The 21,265-nt window shown below is 48.4% G+C and overlaps 1 protein-coding gene across 1 annotated transcript in view; it reads left to right on the top strand.

Annotated features, from left to right (window-relative positions):
• The window catches only part of RAB40C (RAB40C, member RAS oncogene family), a 36,993-nt gene that overhangs the window by 11,190 nt on the left and 4,538 nt on the right, over positions 1–21,265 (top strand). The window contains exons 3-6 of the mRNA XM_068206443.1: positions 7,396–7,456; positions 10,148–10,208; positions 20,345–20,422; positions 20,814–21,036. Of these exons, the coding sequence (XP_068062544.1) occupies positions 7,396–7,456; positions 10,148–10,208; positions 20,345–20,422; positions 20,814–21,036 (423 nt within the window). The remainder of the gene's footprint in view (positions 1–7,395; positions 7,457–10,147; positions 10,209–20,344; positions 20,423–20,813; positions 21,037–21,265) is intronic.

Here is a 21,265-nt window from a genome sequence, read left to right as displayed (position 1 = left end):
GCAGTGAACCTGAACATGGCATGTGGGGTGTTCCACTGTTGTCTTGTGGAATATGGTTCTGCCAGAAAATGAGTCCCAGGAGGTCATTGCCCACTTTGGTGTGAGGGAGAGCCTGTGGAGAAGCCAGTGAGGTTGTGTGGCCCTGGCTGTGTGGCAGGAACATGCTGTGGAGCTGCTCTGGAGCAGCTCTGTCACTCCAGGCTTCACCTTGTGTAATGCTCCCAGCACACCCCCAAAGCTGGGCACTGGAGAGGCTCTGCTGGAAACTCTGCCTGCGGGTAACACCCTGTGGCTGGGGGGCTGTTTCACCCTGAAATAACCTCACCAGGAGGGTGTTGGTTCAGAGCCGCTCTGAGCTCTGCTGCCAATGTCTGTGCTGTCCAGATTCCTGCTGTGAGTCCCATGTTTGAGTGTGGTTTGCTTGTGGAGGTGGTCTGGAGGCTTTGCCTTGGTTTTGGGGTGAGGTTTTTGCATGCTGAGGACTGGAAGTGGCAGTGATGTTCTTACTCCATAGCTGATCTGCCAGCAGACCTGGAGCTATTGCGCTCAACTTTTGGCCTCAATTTTGTGACATCCCAGCACTTCTCCTCCCTCCTTTATTCTCTTGGACTTGTTGAGGATGGGACTTAGCTGCCTGTTGCTGCTTCTACCTTTCCTCATACTCGGCAGGGATGGGGGTGTCTGGCCACTGGCTACTCTCCCCCCACAGTGGTTCCAGCTTTCAGGAGGATCTGGGCAGCCCCAGGTGATGCCTGCACACACAGGGCAAGGATTTCTATGCCCCAGCCACATCAGTCATGACTTGGAAAGGCGTGGGTCATCTTGGGAAAAGACTAGTAACATCTTGGAAATGTCTGGTAACATCTGTGACACCCGGGGACTTGGTAGAATAAACAAGTAGCCTTTGGACACTGCTCGGGTATCACTGGCATTTGGGATAAATGAATTTCTGTATTAATGGCCTTAGGCTGGACTTAGCAGAGCACAGAAGGGCTCCAGTTCCAGCACTGGAGAAGGGACAGCCTCTGCACTGTGTGCAGCACAGATTATTTTTTCCTTTTTTAATCCAGAGGAAGGTTGGCACAGGCCCTTTGGAGGGAGAGGGAGGAACCTTTCAGCAGCTCATGTCTTGCATACACAGCAGTAAGATGACAACTGGTTTATGTGACATAAAACATGCTGGTATGTTCCCAAAGGTGTGGCAGGGGGAGCCTGAGTGACACCCAGCTAAGCTCTGCCTGCCCTGCAAGAGGGCTCAGAGGAGGGGACACCCTGACCGGACCCCTCATGGGGACCCCTGGCTGGAAGGGACAATGCTGTCTTGCATAGTTTATGTTCTCACAAAAATTCACAATTTCTGTGGTGTTTTTGGCATTAACTAAACTGTTGATAAGGTTTAAAACCGAATTTACCCATCCCTGCTTAGTCACAGCTCCTGGGGTCCTTGGTGCTGAGAAGCTTCACCACAGATTCATCATTGATGTTTTCCTTTTGCAAACACACAATAAAGGATTTGCAGTCCATTGACCCACTCTAAAGTGTTCCTAGGTGCTTATCTACCTTTGTGGCAGTGAGAACATGCCTTTAAGCCCAGCTGCACACTGAGTGATTGTGGCTTTGATCCTTCCCTGTGAGTAAGGAAGGATTGTCACAACACGAGTTACAAATTCCTGGCTGGATACTCTTGGTGTTGGCCTGTTTTATAATCATGGCATGTCTTTGAATCTGTCAGCTCCTTGCTGTCAGAGCTCTGCATCCCTTTCTCCCAAGGCTCCTCTCTGGTGCCACGAAGCACAACCAGCCCTTCACAGCTGGTTACTCAAGTTCACTGTGAAATCTCAGCAAATTAAGTATTTTGATGTGTGTTCTCTATGTTTTCATTCCAGCCCTTTGCTCTCCCCTCTTCCCAGTGGTCAGTGTGGCACTAAACCTACAAACCTTTAGCAAGGCCTTTTAAGAGCCCCAGACCTTCTGCACTCAGCAGAGCTGGTGACCTGTGAGCAAACAGAGGAGGCTGAGGGTGTTTGGGGGGAAATGCAACTTTTTCAGTTAGACATTCGTGGTGTGGTGGCTTCAGCTGCACTAATGACAATCACAAATCAAAGCCCATCACCAGGCTGGCTGGGTGAGGCACTGTGGTGACACAGTGAGTCTTTCTGGTGGCTTCTGGGCCAGTAGGAAGATTTCCCAGTTGAGCATTTCTGTAGGGCTGCAACTGACCAGGCACAGCTCACCTTTAGCCCTCTTCTGAATGCTCAGATGCCATCAAGAGTTGCATAATGCAGCCACTTTGACTTAATTATGTCTCTAGATAAAGGAACAATCCACTGAATTGCAGCATTAGTCAGGTAACAAAAGTCCACTCAGTTTATCTTATTTCTTATTTATATGATGCATTGAATAAAGGTTTGGCCTTGGTTCGTCATCGTTGTACACCTCCAATTTTGCCTGTTGACATTATGTATCACTTTGCAAGCAGGCTGGTTATCTTCTTTTGAATTATAAATAAATGAAACCAAATTTAATTTTTAAAAGGAGGAAAAAAGCTGAGGTTGCATTATATAGCACGTGTCTGTGAGCTGGGGGAACTGAGTTTTAATGAAGTTAAAATAATGTGCACTGATTTTTTTTTTTTTGTGGGTGGACTAACAGCGAGGTGGATTTCAAGGCTCCCACAAGCAGAAACATTCATGTAAGAAATGAGGTGGAAAAAGCATCTTTGGCCAATCTGACTCACTCAAACTAGAAATGACTGCAAGTGACAAGGAGTCTCTCTCGGAAGGAAAGCAAGCTTTAAGTCTTAAAACTATATCAATGTTTCACTTGAGTATATTGATTTAGTTTTGCTACTTTTTAATTTTTTTTTCCTTTGGAAAGAGATTTTTGAGCATCACCTGGAATGTCTTCTGGCCCAGATTTGTGAACAAATTATGTTCTTCCTAGAGACACTGCATATGCACACTGGAGATGGTGCTGGCAGCTTTTGGGGAAGGTCTCAGGAAAACCTGCTGATGGCTTGGTGAATGTGGGATGAGCCCTTCATCCCTGTCATGAGGCGAGTCCTGATTATGCCTTTGTGATGTCTGGGTAGGTACAGGAATTGTTAGTTGGGCCTTGGATCATTAGAGCATCCCTGGAGGAGGACACTTGATTTGGACCAATAACCAAAGAAGCAGTGTTGGCTCTGGCATTACCCCGGGAGCTGGAATCACCCTCCCCCATGCAGTGGGGATCACCTGGGAAAGCTAAAGGAGGAAAGAGGCACATGCTACTCTTAGGTTCTGCTCAAACCTGCCTTTTTAAGGGGAGGTGCCCTTCTGGTCCCCACCCAGGTGTTAGGGCAGAGTTACCTGGTGAGTGTGCAACTGCAAACTTGTCTCCTTTTCTCTGAAACAAAGACCTACACAAAACCCAGAGGCCACTGTGTTTCAGTAGTAAATATTTATAGAGCTTTGTTCTCTTGAGCTATTTAAAACAATTTTCCTAAGAGATCAAGCTGTTTAAAGGGAGAGCATGAAATGCACATCTCCCTTGTGTTTCTCTCTTTTCCAGTGGGACTTCCAGATCCATGTACCCACTTGGCTGCTGCCTCCTCCTTTGCGTTTTTGCTGCTCATGCAGGTGCAGAGCAGAAGCTTGACAGACTGGACACGCACCCGTGTCTAAGCCATTAATTCCCAGGGGGAAAGGAAAGAGCCTGATACAAAGTAGTATCCAGTGCTGGGAAAAAGTTACCATTTCTCTTGGAGGAGTTTTACCTTTCCTATTCACATCAAGAGTCATGGTTTGAGTGTAAGCTCAGGTTGGGTGTGGAGTTTTCAGGTGATACTGATGCAAAGTGTGTTGTGCTTGGCATGAGTAATTTGGAAGAGATCAGAGTTTCCTATAACACATCCCGTGGGTTCCCATGGGAAAATGACTTGCTTTCTTAGGTTTTCCTTATAGCAACTGGCAAAAGAAAGAAAGAAAAGTTTGGGATTCCCCGGAGCCTTGCCCAGGAGCACGAAACCCAGCTCTGTGGAGGAGAATCAGGTGTCTGACATCAGGCTTGGTACAGCAGATCCCTCTGTGCCAGGTTGGCTCTCTGCTCCGGGAATGGGGCTGGGATGGCATCAGCGTAAGCAGGAGTCTAAAGCAGGGCTGGAAAAATAACACAGGAGTCGGCCTGAATGCTAAATCCCAGAGAACAGCCCAGACTTGTTCTCTGAGCCTCATCTGCTTTGTTGCATCGTGGTAATATTGGTCCAGAAAGAGATCAGTTGATCTAAAATAGGCTTTAAACAAGAGTGTTTTCTTTTTCCCCAGCACTGCTGCTGCAGGGCCAGGCAGGGCCAGTTCTCTGGGCTGTGTGTGCTGCAGGAGGGGATTGGCTGCAGGGGCACCCCGTGGTGGGCTTGATCCCTGCCTGTCAGGGCATGGGATCAGAGCCACTCAAGCAGAGCAATGTCCATCCTGAAATAAGCTGTGCTTGGCTGTGAGCAGAGGTGATGCTCAGGTAGGGGAAACCCTGTCACCTGCAGAAAGGAAGTTCTAAAAACTTCCCTTAGCTTGTATCTGAACTGCCTGAAATGTAAAGGTGGAGGGGCAGCCCTGGTATGGCCATTGCTATGCACTGCCACATTGCCAGCAGCCTCACTGCAGAGGTGGCATCTAGTGGCTGCTGTGACCCTCTGTCCCCAGATCCCTGGAGACAGAGGGGAGCCAAGGCTGAGTTTGAGCTGTAGGCTGGGCCTGGGAAAGAGAGCTTGGCTGCTCAGCTTCCCTGTGAGCTGTAAATGGGTGAGTGCCTTGGGCTGCAGCTCAGGACATGGCTGTGTGTTACTGGGACTGAAATATAAGGGGCCAGTACTGGTGTTCACCACCATGGTGAGTCCCAGATTTTGAGGGCACCTCTAAATTGATGAAGATTTTGTCTCACCAGTGAGCCATGGGAGAGCTGTGCTTGTGAACTGCAGCCTACTCAGTGCCAAACAGCTAAAATAGCAGGCCAAATCCAGGGAGTGCCTTTGAGCTGTCCTGATGCACTGAGCATTTATGGAGAAAGGAAGCTGAAATTTTCTCCAAAATATTGCAGTTGTGCAGGTTTTTATCTTTTCATTAATGAGCTTGTAGGCAGAGTTTGCTGCAAAACCTTTTGTAAATTCTCCTAGTCTCAGTTTGGGTGTTTGCATGTTAAAACGTGCAGCACTTTCCTCAGCCCATTACCAGATATCAGCTTGCTTTTAACTGGAGTGGGTGTGACCTCCTTGGGCCAGTGTATGTAATGCCCAAAGACTCGTGTCCCTCTGGATTAAAGTGTGTGCTGTAGTTTCAGATGAACATGGATTATTTAAAGCATTTCTCTGGTCACCAAGTCATGAGTTTTGAGGACAGGGAGCCCATGTTCCTCTGGAGATGTAGGCTGGGCAGTTAGTGGGCGAGGAGCAGAATGAAGACATCTGCATATTTGACATTTCCATTAACAAGTTTCCTTCTCTTCCCAGTTAAGCTGAACCTCTCTCACTTTTAAAAGCTGTAATCAAGCAATTTGTTTCAGCTCAGCATTTTTGGAAGTATGTGGCCTCCGTGCCCTGAAAACTGTCCCTGTCCCCGCTCCGGGGTGCTTTCATGCAGCTGCTCCACCCGTGCGTGCTCTGCTGGCACTGGGGGTGATCGGCACTCACTGCTGACCCGGAGCTCCTGTGCCTAAGGAGGGGCCAGAGTCTCTGGGGATTTTGCATCTGAAACAGGACAATGGGCTTAATTAGCCCATTCCCTAACAGCCCATCAGATCCTGGTTCAGGAACGGGCAGAGGAAGATGTCTGGGTGCTCCCTTCTGGTAGCAGAGCAGCCGTACTCCCACTGTTCCTCACCATCCCTAGGGATGAGGGAGATTTATATCTGCCTGGAAATAAATACAGATCATTCACTTGTCTCTGGAGGAAGATAAAATGTAAACTGCCTATTTTCTGTGATAAAGCACTGGAAATAGTTGGAATTTAAGATAATTATCTTTATTGCTTTTTATAGCACCTTATGAAGGCTGAAATCTAATTTGTTTTTCACTAACAGGGAACTCCTGCGGATGACTCAGAAAAATCCATTTGCTTTATTGACAAACTTGTCTGTTTGGTTGTCAGGGCAGTGTTCTCCTTGCAGGAAAAGGGAAATGCAGGTCATAACACAACAGTGTGGGGTTTTAATAGAGATTCAAAGTTTGAGATCTGTTGGCAAGAAGAAAAACTAAAGTTGATGTAATTAGAGTGAAGTGACTCTGCTTTATTAAAAGGTTGTAAATTAATTGATGCTTCAGTGGGTGTGCAGTAATGGTGCTCTGTGCTTTGTTTATGCAATTTCACTACACTTGAAGCTTATTAACAAGAGCAAGCTTTTCCTGGGCACCTGGTGTCCCTTGGCTTTGGGAAGGAGGTGGGAGGTGCAGTTGTGCCTCTTGCCCTGTGCCTGGGGTGCAGGGAATGCTGTGTTCCGTGTGGTTTGAGGCTGTTGCTTGCAAAGGGAGTTGGTTTTTTTCAAACTTTTCAGTCTGACTGTGAGACAGGCTCCCAGTTTTAACAAATTTCTTATGTATCTGCAGATAGTGGACACCCCTTGTGTGAGTGAGTTGCATGCCAGCACAGCTGGGTGTTGTGGTTTGGGGGTTTCTGCTGCTCCAGTGCTGGAGCTCTGTGAAAAGCAAAAGCAGATGTCTGTGCTGCTTCTCAGCCCTTCACAAGGGAGGAGTGTGTCCTGCCTTTACCTGGCCCCCTGTGATCCGCACCACAGAGCTGCTCAGAAGAAGAGACAGCAATCTTTGGACAGCTTTCCTGTAACTTCTCCCAAAATACCCTGTGGCTGCAGGCAGTGGTGTTTGAGAAATGCTGGGACTGCAGGCTGATGTAGCTGAGATGTATCTAAATGTTTCTGTCTGTGGCTCAGCCTCCAAAAGTCTAATTTATCACTGCCATATGGGATAATGCTACAAATCACTGAATCTCAGAGAATCATGGAGTGACTTGGGTTAGAAGGAGCCCTAAAGCTCACCTTGTTCCATCCCCTGTGCCATGGTCAGGGCACAGGGGTTGTCCTAGGTTGCTCTAAGACCCATCCAGCTTCTCCTACAGCTCAAGTTCTGAGAGGTTTAAAAGCACAATGAAGAAGTTAGAAGCAATGTAGGGGTTAACTGTGTTTTCAGGGAGGAGGGATAGAGCTCCACAGAGCAGTCTTTGCCATGGAGAAGACAGAAGTCTGTTCCTGTCAGGTCTCTGTAGCTCTCCTCAAAGAGGCAGCAGAACAAGGAGGAGAAAACATCCCTTAAGGAAACATGAAATGAGAGCTCCATGTGGGCAGAGCAAGATTCTTCTGCATCTCTGAAGATGTTCTCAGGGTTTGCTCAGCTTTTCATTGCTTTTCTTTCAGGAATTGACTACAAGACCACTACTATCTTGTTGGACGGCAGAAGGGTCAAACTGGAGCTCTGGTGAGTGTTTCTGAGCCTTTCTAACCCAAACCCTGGGAGCTCAGGCCAGGTGAGCAGGGACACAGGGCTTGGGGGATGCTGTACCGGGCTGTGGAGAGCGTGGACAGTCCCTGGGGGTGTGTGGGATTTCCTGGCTGTTCTTACCAGAAAGTTATTCTGGCACACAAGATTCCTTTCTGTCAGTCAAGTAGCACAAACACCATGCTGCTCTTTGCTGGAATAGTCTGAATTCAGTCATTGTCTGTCATAACTGACCATTTTCACCATTACTCTGCACTTGAGACCCCACCTCCTGTGGTTCTGTTGTCCAGAGCTCCTGGCACAAGAAACACGTGGATATGTTAGAACAGGTTCAGAGGAGGCCATGAAGATGCCCCAAGGGCTGGAGCCCCTCTGCCCTGGAGCCAGGCTGGGAGAGCTGGGGGTGCTCACCTGGAGAAGAGAAGGCACCAGGGACACCTCAGAGCCCCTTCCAGAGCCTAAAGGGGCTCCAGGAGAGCTGGAGAGGGACTGGGGACAAGGGATGGAGGGACAGGACACAGGGAATGGCTTCCCACTGCCAGAGGGCAGGATTAGATTGGGAAGGAATTGTTCCCTGGGAGAGTGGACAGGCTCTGGCACAGGGTGCCCAGAGAAGCTGTGGCTGTCCCTGGATCCCTGGAAATGTCCAAGGCCAGGTTGGACGGGGCTTGGAACACCCTGGGATAGTGGAAGGTGTCCCTGCCCATGGCATGGGGTTGGAACTGGTTGGTGTATAACATCCCTTCTAACCAAACTATATCATCATTCTATGTTCCCATACTGCTCTTGATCACTGAGGGACTAGTATTGTTTTGGGAGCAATACTGGATTTTCCTGATATCCAAGGATGAGAAATAGAAACAAGAGAAGGAAAGCAGAAGAATAAAACAGGTGAAACCCTTGGTCCCTCAGCAGCTGGATATTTCTCAATGCCTTGAGTAGAAAATTAAAACGAGCAGTGAACTGGCATCACCACGTCAGGGCAGGGTGAGCCCCTGGAGAGCAGGACTGACTGGAGTGACCAGAGCCTGGGACAGAGATGGGAGAACACTGCATAGGAGGAGTAACCCCTGCCTTATCTGTCAGCACCAGAGGGACAGCTGGAGTCTGCTGGCTGAGCTTTGTCCGACTTGCTGAGAAGCTGACACAGCAGTCTGTGGAGATGAAAAAGGAAGGGAAGGACAGAACAGGTAGTCTGTCCCTACCCTGGTTTTCACACAGATCCGGGAATTAGGGAATGACACAGGTCCTAAAACATGGAGTTAAATATGCCCTTACAAATGCTTGGGTCAAGTAACAGGAATATTAGTAACATGTGTGAATTGTTAAATAGGAATGAACTCCATCTTCTTAGCCCCAGTGACTGACTCTAGCAGTGTGTAGTTTGGTGGTTTAATTACACCCCTGCTCTCTGAAGCTGCATGTCCTAATTTTTCTTACAAAAAAGAACAAAAGCTGCTAATTTATCTCTTCGAGCCTCCATGTTTTTATGTGCCACTTGCATTCTTGTCTCTCTTGTAAGATACCTATTTTAGCATTTCAGCCCCAAGTGTATAGTAACTTAGTGCTTCCCTCTTGAAACCATCTTTTTATAATGTAATTCTTGAGCTGGAGAGCCGCACAGAAACTGAAAAGCTGATAACACTGATTGATGATGCCTTAGTGTAATCTTTTAGCATTACTTATTCAGTATTTGATTGCCAAAGGAGAAGGACATGTAAACACAGGCTGTTAGATTGATGTCCAGGATCCCACAAAGCTTTAGATCTGAAAAAATTACTGTTCTGCATGTGAGGTCAGTATGTTTTTTCCAGAGCTGCAAATCTGGGGCTGAGGGATTCCTCAGCCTTCTCAGAGGTCATTAAAGTGTCTTTTATCCTGGCCCAGGGAATAGATTTGAGAAATGCCATAATGTGTCTCTGATTAGCCTGACACATTTCAGTATATCTTGGTTAAATCAGAGTGCTGGACTCTGGTGTCTTGTTCCAGAAGGGCACTGAGAGGTGCTGGCAGTGTTGTCAAACTTAGTTGCATCTTGTCCGGACAGGACAAATTCTAAGGACTGAAAAGCCCCTTATTGTCACAGTGGTCTAGAAACACTGTACCCCTCTTCTGATCCTCAGCTTTCTGTAGGGTATTATAGCCCAGGTCTGTCAGGGATCTGGGTATAAAGAGAATTCCCTTTATTTTGGTTAAAATGTATTGGAAAAACAGGTGAAGCCTAGTGCAAGGCAATTTCTTCTCCTGTGACTAGTCATATTTAGGTTGGCTGTTCTCCATGGCTGGGACATGGCTGGCTCTGCAGACTCACTCTGACTTTGAACTCCTGTGGACTGAAGGGAACTAGGCAGAAAATCCTTTGCCCAGGGGAGTAAAATGACTTAAACCCTCACCCATCATCAGGCAGTGCTGCAGCCAAGTAGTTTGGGCTTGTACTTTCTCCATGGGAAGCACGATGACAGTGACAACCTGTACCCAAAGGTAGAGATGTACCCAGCAGTTCCTCCCTAGAAGAACCCATCATGCAGAGGACTCTGGGTACCATGCACAACCTAAAGATCTGACAAGATCAACCCTGATTTTTATTTTATTTCTTTATGGCCAGTAGGAAATGTGCAGTATGGGAGTCAGTTCTCCACATCTCATAGCTGTAACTTTTCTGTGTTTTAGGGACACCTCAGGGCAAGGAAGATTTTGCACTATTTTCAGATCCTACTCCAGGGGAGCCCAGGTAAGTGCTGCTCTCAGGGCTTTGATGGGACACATTTGCTTTAACTTTAGGCTGTGTAAGTCTTTCCTGCCATAGTAAAGAGCTCTGAAGAGGAATGCACTGATCACCAAAAGGACCTCTGTAGATGACAAGAGACACTCGATGTTGTCATGTTGCCTGGGATTCTGTTCTTATGAAGTGGTGGGAGAGAAGGCAGTGAATGGCAGACTTTGCTAAACTCCTACAGAAAAGGTCTGTGCAGACAATATTCAGTCTTAATTTCTAGAGGAGGGCTGAGAGGTCATTAGAGAGGATGAGGCAATTCTCACCCTAGATCTGCCTCAGCTTTAATGTGGGAGCTCTACTTTCTGAGGTTTTTAAAATTTGTTTAAATATGGCACTGGCTTTCCCAGTGGAGTTCTTCCAGTCTGTGTCGCTTTCGAGTCAGTTCCAAAAATAGGGGTGGCTCCTCCTTGGGTGTTTGAGGCAGACTTGAAACTAGAGCAGCTCAATTGGAACGTAAAGTATGTGTGCTCCTCAAAACATGAGGCAGAGTGTTACATTTTGAGTTTCTCCTTTGGGCCCTGCTCCAGAATAGCATCAAGATCCTCAACAGCACAAAAATCTTGTGGTCCTCTGGAAAATTGCTGTTTAATAGTGCTTTCTCACAGTTCTGCTGTTGTCCTATTAGTAACATGGCAAGGTCCCTCCAGGATAAAGTTTACCTAAGTTAAATGAGTTACTTTATTTTCCTTATTGTTTTCAAGTTGGAAAGCTTTGGAGAAAATTCCTCCTCTGTTACACACTAGGAGTCAGAAGCTGTGTATCAGCCTCCTAAGCGGGCCAGTGTCCTTGGAGATTGCCAGCCTTTGGGAAACGTTGTACTTCTACTCAAGCTCTTACCACTCTTGGCTTTTTGCTCCTTGTATCTGTAGACCTTTGCTCTGCTAACTGGCAAAATCCACGTTGTTCTCTTTCTCTGACTTCCTGCAAAATCACTTGTGCTGTAGTTACAGGAGCACCTCACCTGCGGTGTGCTGTTGAGATCTCCCCCTGTGTCCTGTTCATTCATGTTAGTGCACATCTCTGGTGGTCTGGATGCTTTCAGGCAGCTCCTTTGAAGCAGTGGCCAATTTCCTGGTGCTTGCAGAAAAGTGTAAGGGGAGGAGAGTTGGAGTTCTGCAGTGGGAGAGTGCAGATCTCCTGTTCACATGTTCAGTCCTGTGTCCGAGTTTCTTTCAGCTTCTACATTTCCTTTTCTTTCAGCCTTTACTACATTTCAGAAAAATATGGAACCTCAATCACATAATCACAGTTTGTGTTGGAAGGGAGCTTAAGGCTCATCTCATTCCAACCCTCCTCCCATCTGCAGGGACACCCTCCACTAGACCAGTGTGCTCCAAGCCCCATCTAGCCTGGCCTCGAACACTTCAGGGATCAGGAATCCACAACCTCCTCACGGAACCTGTGGGCTTGAGGCCATGTTGCTTCCCTCACCAGTTAGAAGTGAACAGTGGTCAGTGTGGTTTTCTGGTGACCACAGAACTTAGCTTTGGTCAGGCTGTTTCTAAGCCCTTGCTGTGTCAGATGCTCAGATGAAACTGGGAATGGAAAGTAGCAGCTACTATGTCCAGGAACGCCACCTGGGAGCTTTTAGCCCTGTGTGCAGCTACTGTGCACAGTGGTTACTCCCCTTGGTGTGACCTGGGAGCTCCTCAGAACAAGTGCTGTGTCTTGGCAGGGCTGCACCCTCAAAGCCTGAGCCCGTGCACCAGACCTTGTACCTGCTGCTGCCACGGGGCAAACTGGGGCACAGGGCAAAGCTGAAATGAGCAGTGATGAGAACACTCCAATTGGATGGAGAGAAAGACACACGTCTGTCTGGAACCTGCATGGAGCTGTGAGGCACTGGCACAGCACCTCCATGTGATTCCTGCAGCCTGTTCTCCCTGGACACTACATTTGGGTGCCCCAAAGTGTCATGTACCTGGTTGCCCGCAGGCTTGAAAGGGATTGATTTTCTCTTCCTTCCTCAAAGTGAAGCTCTTGAACTTCTTCAGCTGTATTTATCATTACTGCTGGAGGAGCTCTCACCTGGACATCAGCAAGGTTTGCCTCATCCATCTCACTGCCTACACCTCCCAAGGAGTGAGTCTGAGAGACAGTGAACCTCATCAGCCAGGCAGGGGGACTTCTAATGGGAATGCTTTATAGAATCATGGGATCACTAAGGTTGAAAAAGCCCTCTGAGGTCATCGAGTCAAACCAGGAACCCAACCAAGGCCCCAGCTAAACTGTGTCTCTGAGCACCACATTCTACGTGGATTTTTTTAACATCTCCAGGGATGTGACTCCACCAGTGCACCTGCCAGCCTGTGCCAATGCCTGACCACCCTTTTGGTGAAGAAATTACCCCAAAATGCAATCTAAACCTCCCTTAACACAACTTGAGGTTGCTTCTTCTCACCCTGTCACTTGTTACCTGGGAGAAGAGACCAATCACCACCTGACTCCCACCTTCTTTCAGGAAGTTGTAGAGAGCAGTTCACTGCTGAATGCTGGGGAATGGAGCTCACTTGCGCAGCAAGGTGTACCTCACACCTTTGCCTCAAGACTGCCCTCTGCTTATGCAACAAATGCCTTTTCCAGAGTGCTGTTGTGATGCCTTAATCCTGGTCTGCCCAAACAGTCAATACTTAAAAGCAGCAAATCAGCCCTAAGGAGCAAGCCTGCCTAGGATGAGGAGGGTTAATTCCCAAGGGAGGACTGTCCTTCTAATCTCCCAGGAGATGAGCACAGGGAAAGTGCCTCTTGAAAATGACTGGAGTCCTTGTACAGTCTTCTCCAGGTGGCTTGGAGTAAAACTCAGATTGTTTTCAGCACCAAGTCGTTGGCTCCCATATGATGTTCCAGTGTTATTCCTGTATTAACAAGAATACAGATACCGTGTCTCTTAAATAACTCACCACAACTTTAAGTGGAAGAGGAACGTATCTAAATTTATACTCTGAATGGTTAACCAAAGCAAGAGGACTGATTGTTTTGAATAACAAATGCCTGTGTGATTGCAAAGATGGACTTCCAACACCTCCAGTTATTTTCAGTATGCATAAGCTGACTTCTTCTGGCATGGCCTTAGCATAAATACAGCATAACCTATGTGGTCTCAGCAGAGAAACACAGAAATGCTTCTGAGTTCTCTGATTTAGAATTATGGAATGGTTTGGGTTGGAAGGAACCTTAAAGCCAATCCAGTTCCACCCCCTGCCATGTCCAGGTAGGGACACCTTCCACTATCCCAGGTTGCTCCAAGCCCTGTCCATCCTGGCCTTGGGCACTGCCAGGGCTCCAGGGGCAGCCACAGCTGCTCTGGGCACCCTGTGCCAGGGCCTGCCCACCCTCCCAGGGAACAATTCCTTCCCAATATCCCATCTAACCATGTCCTCTGGCAGTGGGAAGCCATTCCCTGTGCCCTGTGATTTTATACCCTTATCCAAAGTCTCTCTCCAGCTCTCCTGGAGCCCCTTTAGGCCCTGGAAAGGGCTCTGAAATCTCCCTGAAGCCTTCTTTTCTCCAGCTGAGCATCCCCAGCTCTCCCAGCCTGGCTCCAGAGCAGAGGGGCTCCAGCCCTTGGAGCATCTTCATGGCCTCCTCTGGACTGTTACAAGATGTCCACATCCCTCTCATGTTGGAGGCCCCAGAGCTGGATGCAGTACTCCAGGTGTGGTCTGGAGGATGTATTCAGGACTGTGAGCTGTAGTGGCTTCTTAGCTGCAGCTGTTTGCTTTCCTTTCTGCTGTCTTGGAATCATCAGACTTCAAGACTTCTGCTGTAGGAAGGTTGACACAAATCCTCTTGGAGGCAAGAGAAACAGCTTATTGAAACTAAAAGCCAAAAGCTCAGGCAGAACAAATCCAGCAGAGAGGTGCCAGCATGGGAAGAGTTCTGTTTGAAGTTCAGTGTGATATTTGTACAAGAACAGAGTGGTGTAAACTGGCCTTGAGCACCTTCACGCTGAGAACTAGTGGAAGGTTCTCACTGAGCAGAGGACTAAAGAGCTCAAGGGGAGCTTGAAGAAGGAGGTTCCAGAGAGGACTTGTACAGGTTGGCTGTGAGAGCAGGAGGCTGGCTCAGCAACCTGGCAGCCCTTACCCTGGTCTGAATAGCCAGTGCTTACGAGAATACTTGGTATGAAAAGGGCCTCCAAGCCAGGGAAGCCTGGCTTTCCCACACACTCTTTATTGTTTCTCAAGTGTAGTGATAAAGTTCAATTTTCTGAAGTAGACCCTGGAGAGGTTGCAACATGGAAAAACAGTCTCTAGACAGTGAGCAGACCTTCTTGGGAGTTCTTTTTTCCCCTCATTGCACAGCCTGGTGCAGTTTTCAGGCTGAACTTCTGGCTGGTCTCTCCCCAGGGAAAGGACTTGAGTACCTTGATGCCTTCCCCAGTTTCAGCTCCACACCACTGGCCTGGGTCCTGAGCCATGTGACTTTCATATTCAGCAGGAACTTCTTCTTCTTCCTCTTGAAATTATCTGCAGTAAATCATCCTTGCTGCCCCTGATGAGCTGGCTCTGAACAAGAACCAGCCCCTTTTTCCAGCATGATTGCCTCAAGGTTTGCTGTAAAGATCACAGGTCTCTTGTTTTCCTCCCTGCCCTGTGTTAGCAGATCTGATCTTGTCAGGGACACAAGGAGTTCTTGGGCTCCAGGTGGAGGTTTTTGGTGCTGGTGTGCCTGGGACCCCTCTCCTCTTCTCTTACTTCCCTAGGTGTTGAGTTTCCACTTCATCCCTTTCTCTGTTGGGGTCTGATGGGCCAGCAAGTCCTGAGCACATCACTTCAGGATCTCCTTTTAGGCAAAAGAGGAGCATTTGTGTCTGGGATAGCAGAGCACTGGCCTCCAGACACTGATGGGGCAGGGGGAGTGTGCAGCCAGTCATAGTGACTGCAGGGCCAGGGAGGAGAAGGAGGTGGAAACCAAGTAGTGTTGTGCCCTGCAGAGCCACCTTGGGCAGTCTGGAGCTTGCTGTGTTGCAGAAGGATTTTTATGTGAATTGTCACAGCATGGGGTACAGTGAAAACTATTTTGTGTACTTAAAGGTGCTGCAGAAATCTTTTTTGCTCTTGGACTCCTGTTCCTTTTCCGCTTGCTTCTAGGTCTCGGTCATTCCAGCAGAGCTGGCTCGCTGATCTCGGCTGTTTGAGCAGCTGGGACTGTGCTGGCTGCTGTGAGCAAATGCAAACTATACCAAGAGTGAACACAGAGGGGAGAAAGAGCTGTGGTGGTGCTTCCTGATCTAGCCAGGAAATAGCAGTGTTAGGATTGTTCCTGATGTCCTCATATGCCAGTGATTTAAACTGTTTCTGAAAATGTGGCTTGCCAAACCCTTCCCAGTCAGTGTGATAAAATGCTCCCATCTTGCAGCAAAGCTGCAGCCCTAAAGAAAGGATGGATATTGTGGAGTTCTGCTTAGGCAGGTGGTTTGTGGAGCTGCTGTTTATCCTGTTCAGGGCTTCTTAGTGTGCAGGAAGGTGGTGGATTTTTGGCAGCTCAGCTGAGTCAGGTGTAGATTCAGCCCTCCCTTAGGGCTTTTTTGGTTGCCATAACTACTTCACCTGCCTTGGGTCATTTGGACAGGATTGTCCAGCTGCTGGAGAAGCCTGCCCTGCCTGCCAAAATCCTCATCAAAAGCTTAGTGATAAATACCCCCCAATGTTGGGAAGAGGTTTGGCAGCAGGATGTCACTGCCCATGAGCCAAGGTCCAAATTGCCAGCTGGAAAGCCACGATCAAATGGAGATGTGAAAGAGTAGGCAGGAGACAGAGTGTTCTGGTTCCTGTCAGCACTGGACCTTCTGTTTAAGGTTTATTTCATCCTGTGGGACAGAAAATTCACTCTGAGGGGCTCTTCAGCCTTCTTCAGCAACAGCTTTTTTCCATCAGTGGAGAATATCAGCAAGTGACTCTTTCCTGGCCACCCTGTCACCTGCCTGCATTGGGCTGAGGTCCTTGGCAGTTGTGCAAGCGTTCCTAGCAGCTTCTTGTGTGCCGGGAGCCCCTAAAGCATCTGGGAAGCCTTTTTAGACAAGCCTGCTTTGCAATGAGAGTGTGCAAGCTGATTTTCTCTTACCTCTAAAAGCTTTTTGATTATAAAGCTGGTCAAAATCTGCTGCTAGCAGGCAGAGATGATATTTCCCCACCACCACCTCAGTTACATGGACAGATCTTTGTGTAAGCTCCTGCTGGAAGCAAATTTGGGTTTTGGCAGAGTAAGTGTTCACATGTGCTGCTGGATACAATAACTGCTGGTCTGTCTGTGTTCCTTGTTCACTATGTGAGGCACTCATGTGGAAATTTCTGTCACTGGCTGCTGAGGGTTGTGCCAATCCCAGTAGTGTGGAACAAAACCAGAGTGGGAATGAACTCTGAAAATTCAACTGTGAAAAGACCCCAGATGGATCTGGGGATGAGTCCAGTCAGCTTCTACTTACACAGAAGCTGTAGGCAGACTGAGGAGGAAAAGAAGGAAGGCTGTTGGAGGGTTGTGAGGGGTCCAGGTCTCCTTGGTCTGAGAAGCTGAGCGTGGAGCCTTGCACTCCATACTGTGGGAACCTGGGCTACATAATGGTACAAAAGAGCTTTGTGAAACTAAAAATTGAAAGCTGTGAAGATAATAGGGTGTTGACAACCATCTAAGCACTTAGAGAACAAATTAGGCTGCAAATGGGAAACTGTTCATTTGTTGAGTTGAGGAAATTAAAATTCTGTGCATGTCATTCCAAAGGAGACTTTAAAAAAGCCTGACAGATCTTACTTGGAACTGTCTGCAGAGATGGAGCCAGCTCCCTCCCTGTGCATGGCTGAGTGCTGTTCTCTCTGGGGCAGAAATGGCAATGACAGAGTGGATTTGGGATGCGTGCTCTGGAGATGGGGTGTCTGCAGCATGCCAGTGCTACTTGGAAGCAGTGTGAGGTTATCTGGCAGCACCAGGAGCTGGCCAGGGGTTGAGCAGCCTTCTTCCTGCCTCTGCTGAGCTGCAACACAGCTGGGCTCCATAGCCAGCTGGGCAGCCCAGGGATGGAGCAAGGGCAACTTGGCCTCGGTGTCTTCTGACCTCTGAGAAGCTTTCCTGGACAATCTAAACGTGGGTGCTGGAACTATGGTGTGGCTTGGAGGCTCAGCTGGCAGACACAGGATCATATTTTGCATTTAGAAATCATGGTCTTGACCTTCCACCCTGCTGAGAACACTAGGGGTGTGTTTTTGCTGAAGTTTTCTCCTTATTCCTATTCAAAGAAGATCCAGGCAGAAGCCGCCAGCAAGCTTAAAAACTGTCTCCTCCTCAGGCATATTCCTGGCAGAAATAATCGTCACAAACTAGGTCTTGGGTCTGTTTTTCTTGGCTGAAGGAACTTGTCAATCCAGAAATGAAGCAAGTAGACTTTATTTATCTTTCTGGCCATTTGTGTGAAGGGGCTCATCACACCCTTTGCTTTGTTATTTCCTCTCATTAATTCTCACACACAACTTTGGAAGCTGGAAAACAAAACAAATAGAGGAAAAATTAAAAGAAAGCTCAGGGTATTTTTTTTTTATTTCAATATGCAATTAAAATGTGATGTATCCTGCTAGGAGGTATTTCCAGATTGGGTCCTTGAGAAGCAATATCTTTGGTTTTGTGGGATTTTTTAATTATGGAAAATCATTACTTCCTTCTTATTTTTCCTCTCTTAATCTAGGAGAAACTGATCCTTTTCTCCTCCAAAACAGAAACCACCTCCATTTCTTTTGATTATGAAGTTTTTGGACTGTCCTAGAAATAAGACTACAAAAAATTATGGACTTTAGGTAGGAGCTTTATACTTTCCTAGAAGGAAACTGAAGATGCTTCCCCACCCCACAGATGCTTCTGCCATTATGTAAACTCACCTTCAGGTCCTACAGAACAGCCTCAAATCCAGACTTTGAAGGGCTTGCTCTTTGTATTGGGCTGTCAAACGTGAAGCCAGCCCACCTGGCTTGCCTTTTGTGCCCTCTGCCCTTCTATTTCTGTGCATTTGAGCCTTTCTGTGGGGTACAAATGCAGATGTGTAGATGTTGGAGGGCCAGCGAGGACAGAAAAAACAAACTTCACCTGGAGAGTGAGGTGGAAGCCGGGGGTGGAAGCAGCAGGCAGTGAGGCTGGGGGTACAGCTCAAGAGTCAGAATTGTTCTACAAGGAAGAACCTGAGTTGTTATTAAATTATAAAATCGGTCAAGCTTTGAGAGCTGCTTATTCCAGAAGAGCTGAGAGAAAGGCAGACAAGGTCGAGGCACACCCAGTGCATTCCGAGAACGGCTGCTGTTCCATGAGGGGGGGAGCAGTGCTAGTGCCAGCTCCAGATGTGACTTTATTATGAGGATTCAGGTGCCTTTGTGGCACAGATGTCACTTTATCATTCCTGTGTGCTCCACATTTCATGTTAATGATTTTTTTTCTAAATTAGAGGTATATCATACACAAAGCTTCTGCACAGGCTTCTCTCAGTTCACCACAGGGGTTGGCAGCAGCAAGGACTGTAAAGCTGGGGTCTGGGAGGACTGGGTAGCTTGTGTTTCCCATCTGTGTAGCACACCTTCCATTTCAGCAGGCAAAGGAGCAACTCCAGGGGTAGATGAGGGTGCTTCATGGTCCCTGACCAAAGCAGATGCTGGGAGTGTCTCAGCTCTCTCCTTCCCTGTGCTCAATCCAGGCCTCTCATAGAGACCTTCCTGAAAGCTGAGACCTTCCTTTGCCAGTTTAAGATCTCTGCTTATGCTGGGGCTTTGCTATAGGGGATGGCTGTTCCTGGAGGATACCCCTGATTCAGGCAAGGCTGATTCTGCAGAACCTGGTCCTCAATGGTCTGGTTTGGTTTGCACTTAGTCTTGCTGTTGCTGGGTTCCCTTTTGTCCAGCGCTGCCTTCCCAGCTGGGTTCCTCCTCTCTCAGCACAGCATCATCTCCTTCTCCCTGGTTCCCATTCCAGGCATCTTGTACTGTGGTTCTGCCAAGTCAGCTTGGAGTGCCTGTTGTCACTTGGAATGTCCTTGATTGCAAAGAAGTGTGACAGGAAGTCAGAAAAATAATGGGAGAGTTGCAGAAAGGCTCTGCTGAGGACAGTTCCATAAATGCTGTTTGTGCCCAACTGGTACCGAGCAGCAGCTCCTGTCTTGTGTGCCTGCAGGGCCAGGCACAGCCTACTTTCCTTGTGTCTGTCCTCAGAAAGACTCAGATTCTAGAAAAGCTCACTTGCTGGGCGATGCTGTGGACCTGAGTGGTGGCCAGCAGTCTGGCCATGCTCCTGGCTCCTGCCAGCCCAGCTTGGGGTGAGATGGAGACTCCTCAGAGCTGCTCCTTGTCTTTCCTGCCTTGAGTCATGCCTGTGCTGCTGCCAGCACCATGTGCTGCACCTCAGGAGGTGACTGGGAAGCAAGTCATGGATGTGGGTGGTGTTGAGGGACAGTGGATGTGAACCTGAGGATGCTGTAGGTATCTCTGGCCTGAAGAAAGCCAGGTACCAGATTCTGTGCCAGTGTGGCAGTGACAGTGAGAAACACCTTCAGTGAAGTCTGGATGGATCCTAGTCCTGAGAGCTCAGTCCGTGGAGGTACTGTGGTGCTTATCAGCATTATTCATCTTCTTCCTTGTCAGCAAAGGGCTCACAGTGACACAGGTTCTGGAGAAGAGGGGTATGCTTGAAAATTCCCTCCTGTCCTGCTGCCACCTCACCACTGACTGCAGCTGTTCTGTGTAAGGGAATAGGAAAAAAAAAAGATGTGTTTGTGCCTTAGCAAGTTTGTATCAGAGTTGTGACAGGAGAAGGGTGTGTTTTGCTCCTCCAGATACAGCCACCAAGACAGTTCATCCTCCTGTGTAGAGACTGCAGCTTTAGAGATTATTTGGGGGATACCAGAGCCAAAACAGGAGTAAAACCTTCCCTAATCACCTGGGACTGCATTAGCACAGCCCTGTTGTCTCAATTTTTGCCATATCAGCACACAAACGGTGTGGCTGGAGCAATGTTCTGTCCCTTTGCTTTTTGGTTTCTGCATGTGGGGTTCTGTCAGGGGTGTCCTGCCCCTTTTACTTGCCTACTGTGAAACTTCCTGATTGCTTCTGATTGCCTTCCACCAGGGAATTCTCTTGGTGTACGACATCACTAATCGCTGGTCCTTTGATGGGATAGACCGATGGATAAAGGAAATAGATGAGGTAAGTGAATGGAGGAACATATGGAGTGATCTATAGCAGACATGGGGAGCTGTCACCCAAGGTGTTGCCTGTTATGGGCACAGGAACGGCTCTGCTGTGGAGGGGACATGATGGCAGTGCAGTCATGGAGCAAAGCAGCAAGTGTCTGCCCTCCACCTCTGTGTAAATCTGGAGTAGTAGGAAATGGCTCAGGAATGGTCAAGAAAGACAGGAAAGTTCCCTCAGAACTGAATGGACCGGGAGGTGACAAATTAGTTGTCCCCACCACACAGAGGTGCTGCTGGGCAGTCTCTCGGCCGCAGAGCAGCTTCTTCTTTTCCCTTCGCTGCTATTGCAGCTAGGCAGAATGCTGGGTGTAGCCATGATTCCTTCACTTCTTTCCTTGTTCCAGCACGCCCCAGGTGTCCCTCGGATCCTGGTGGGAAACAGGCTGCACCTGGCCTTCAAGCGGCAGGTGCCGACAGAGCAGGCGCGCGCCTACGCCGAGAAGAACTGCATGACCTTCTTCGAGGTGAGCCCCCTGTGCAACTTCAACGTCATCGAGTCCTTCACGGAGCTGTCCCGCATCGTCCTCATGCGGCACGGCATGGAGAAGATCTGGAGACCCAACCGAGGTCAGCGGGCAGGAGGGTGCTCTGGGTGGGAAGTTTGGGCTCGCAGGGAGCTGTGGGGCCGTGGCTGCCCAGGTGGGAGGTGTGGAGCTGTGGGAGCTGCATCCACCAGACGCGGAGAAGTGCCTTGAGCCAGACAAGCTGAAGCTGAGCCAGAAGCTGCCTGTGCTGGCATAGGGATGGGCAGCTCCAGAAGGCAGTTCAGCATGTCAGGGACCTGAAGCGCTCTAGG

Source organism: Anomalospiza imberbis, chromosome 16 (assembly GCF_031753505.1).
Source record: "Anomalospiza imberbis isolate Cuckoo-Finch-1a 21T00152 chromosome 16, ASM3175350v1, whole genome shotgun sequence".
Classification (NCBI taxonomy): Eukaryota; Metazoa; Chordata; class Aves; order Passeriformes; family Viduidae; genus Anomalospiza; species Anomalospiza imberbis.
The sequence above is the reverse complement of the archived record's forward strand: the minus strand, read 5'-3'. Positions and strand labels throughout refer to the sequence as shown.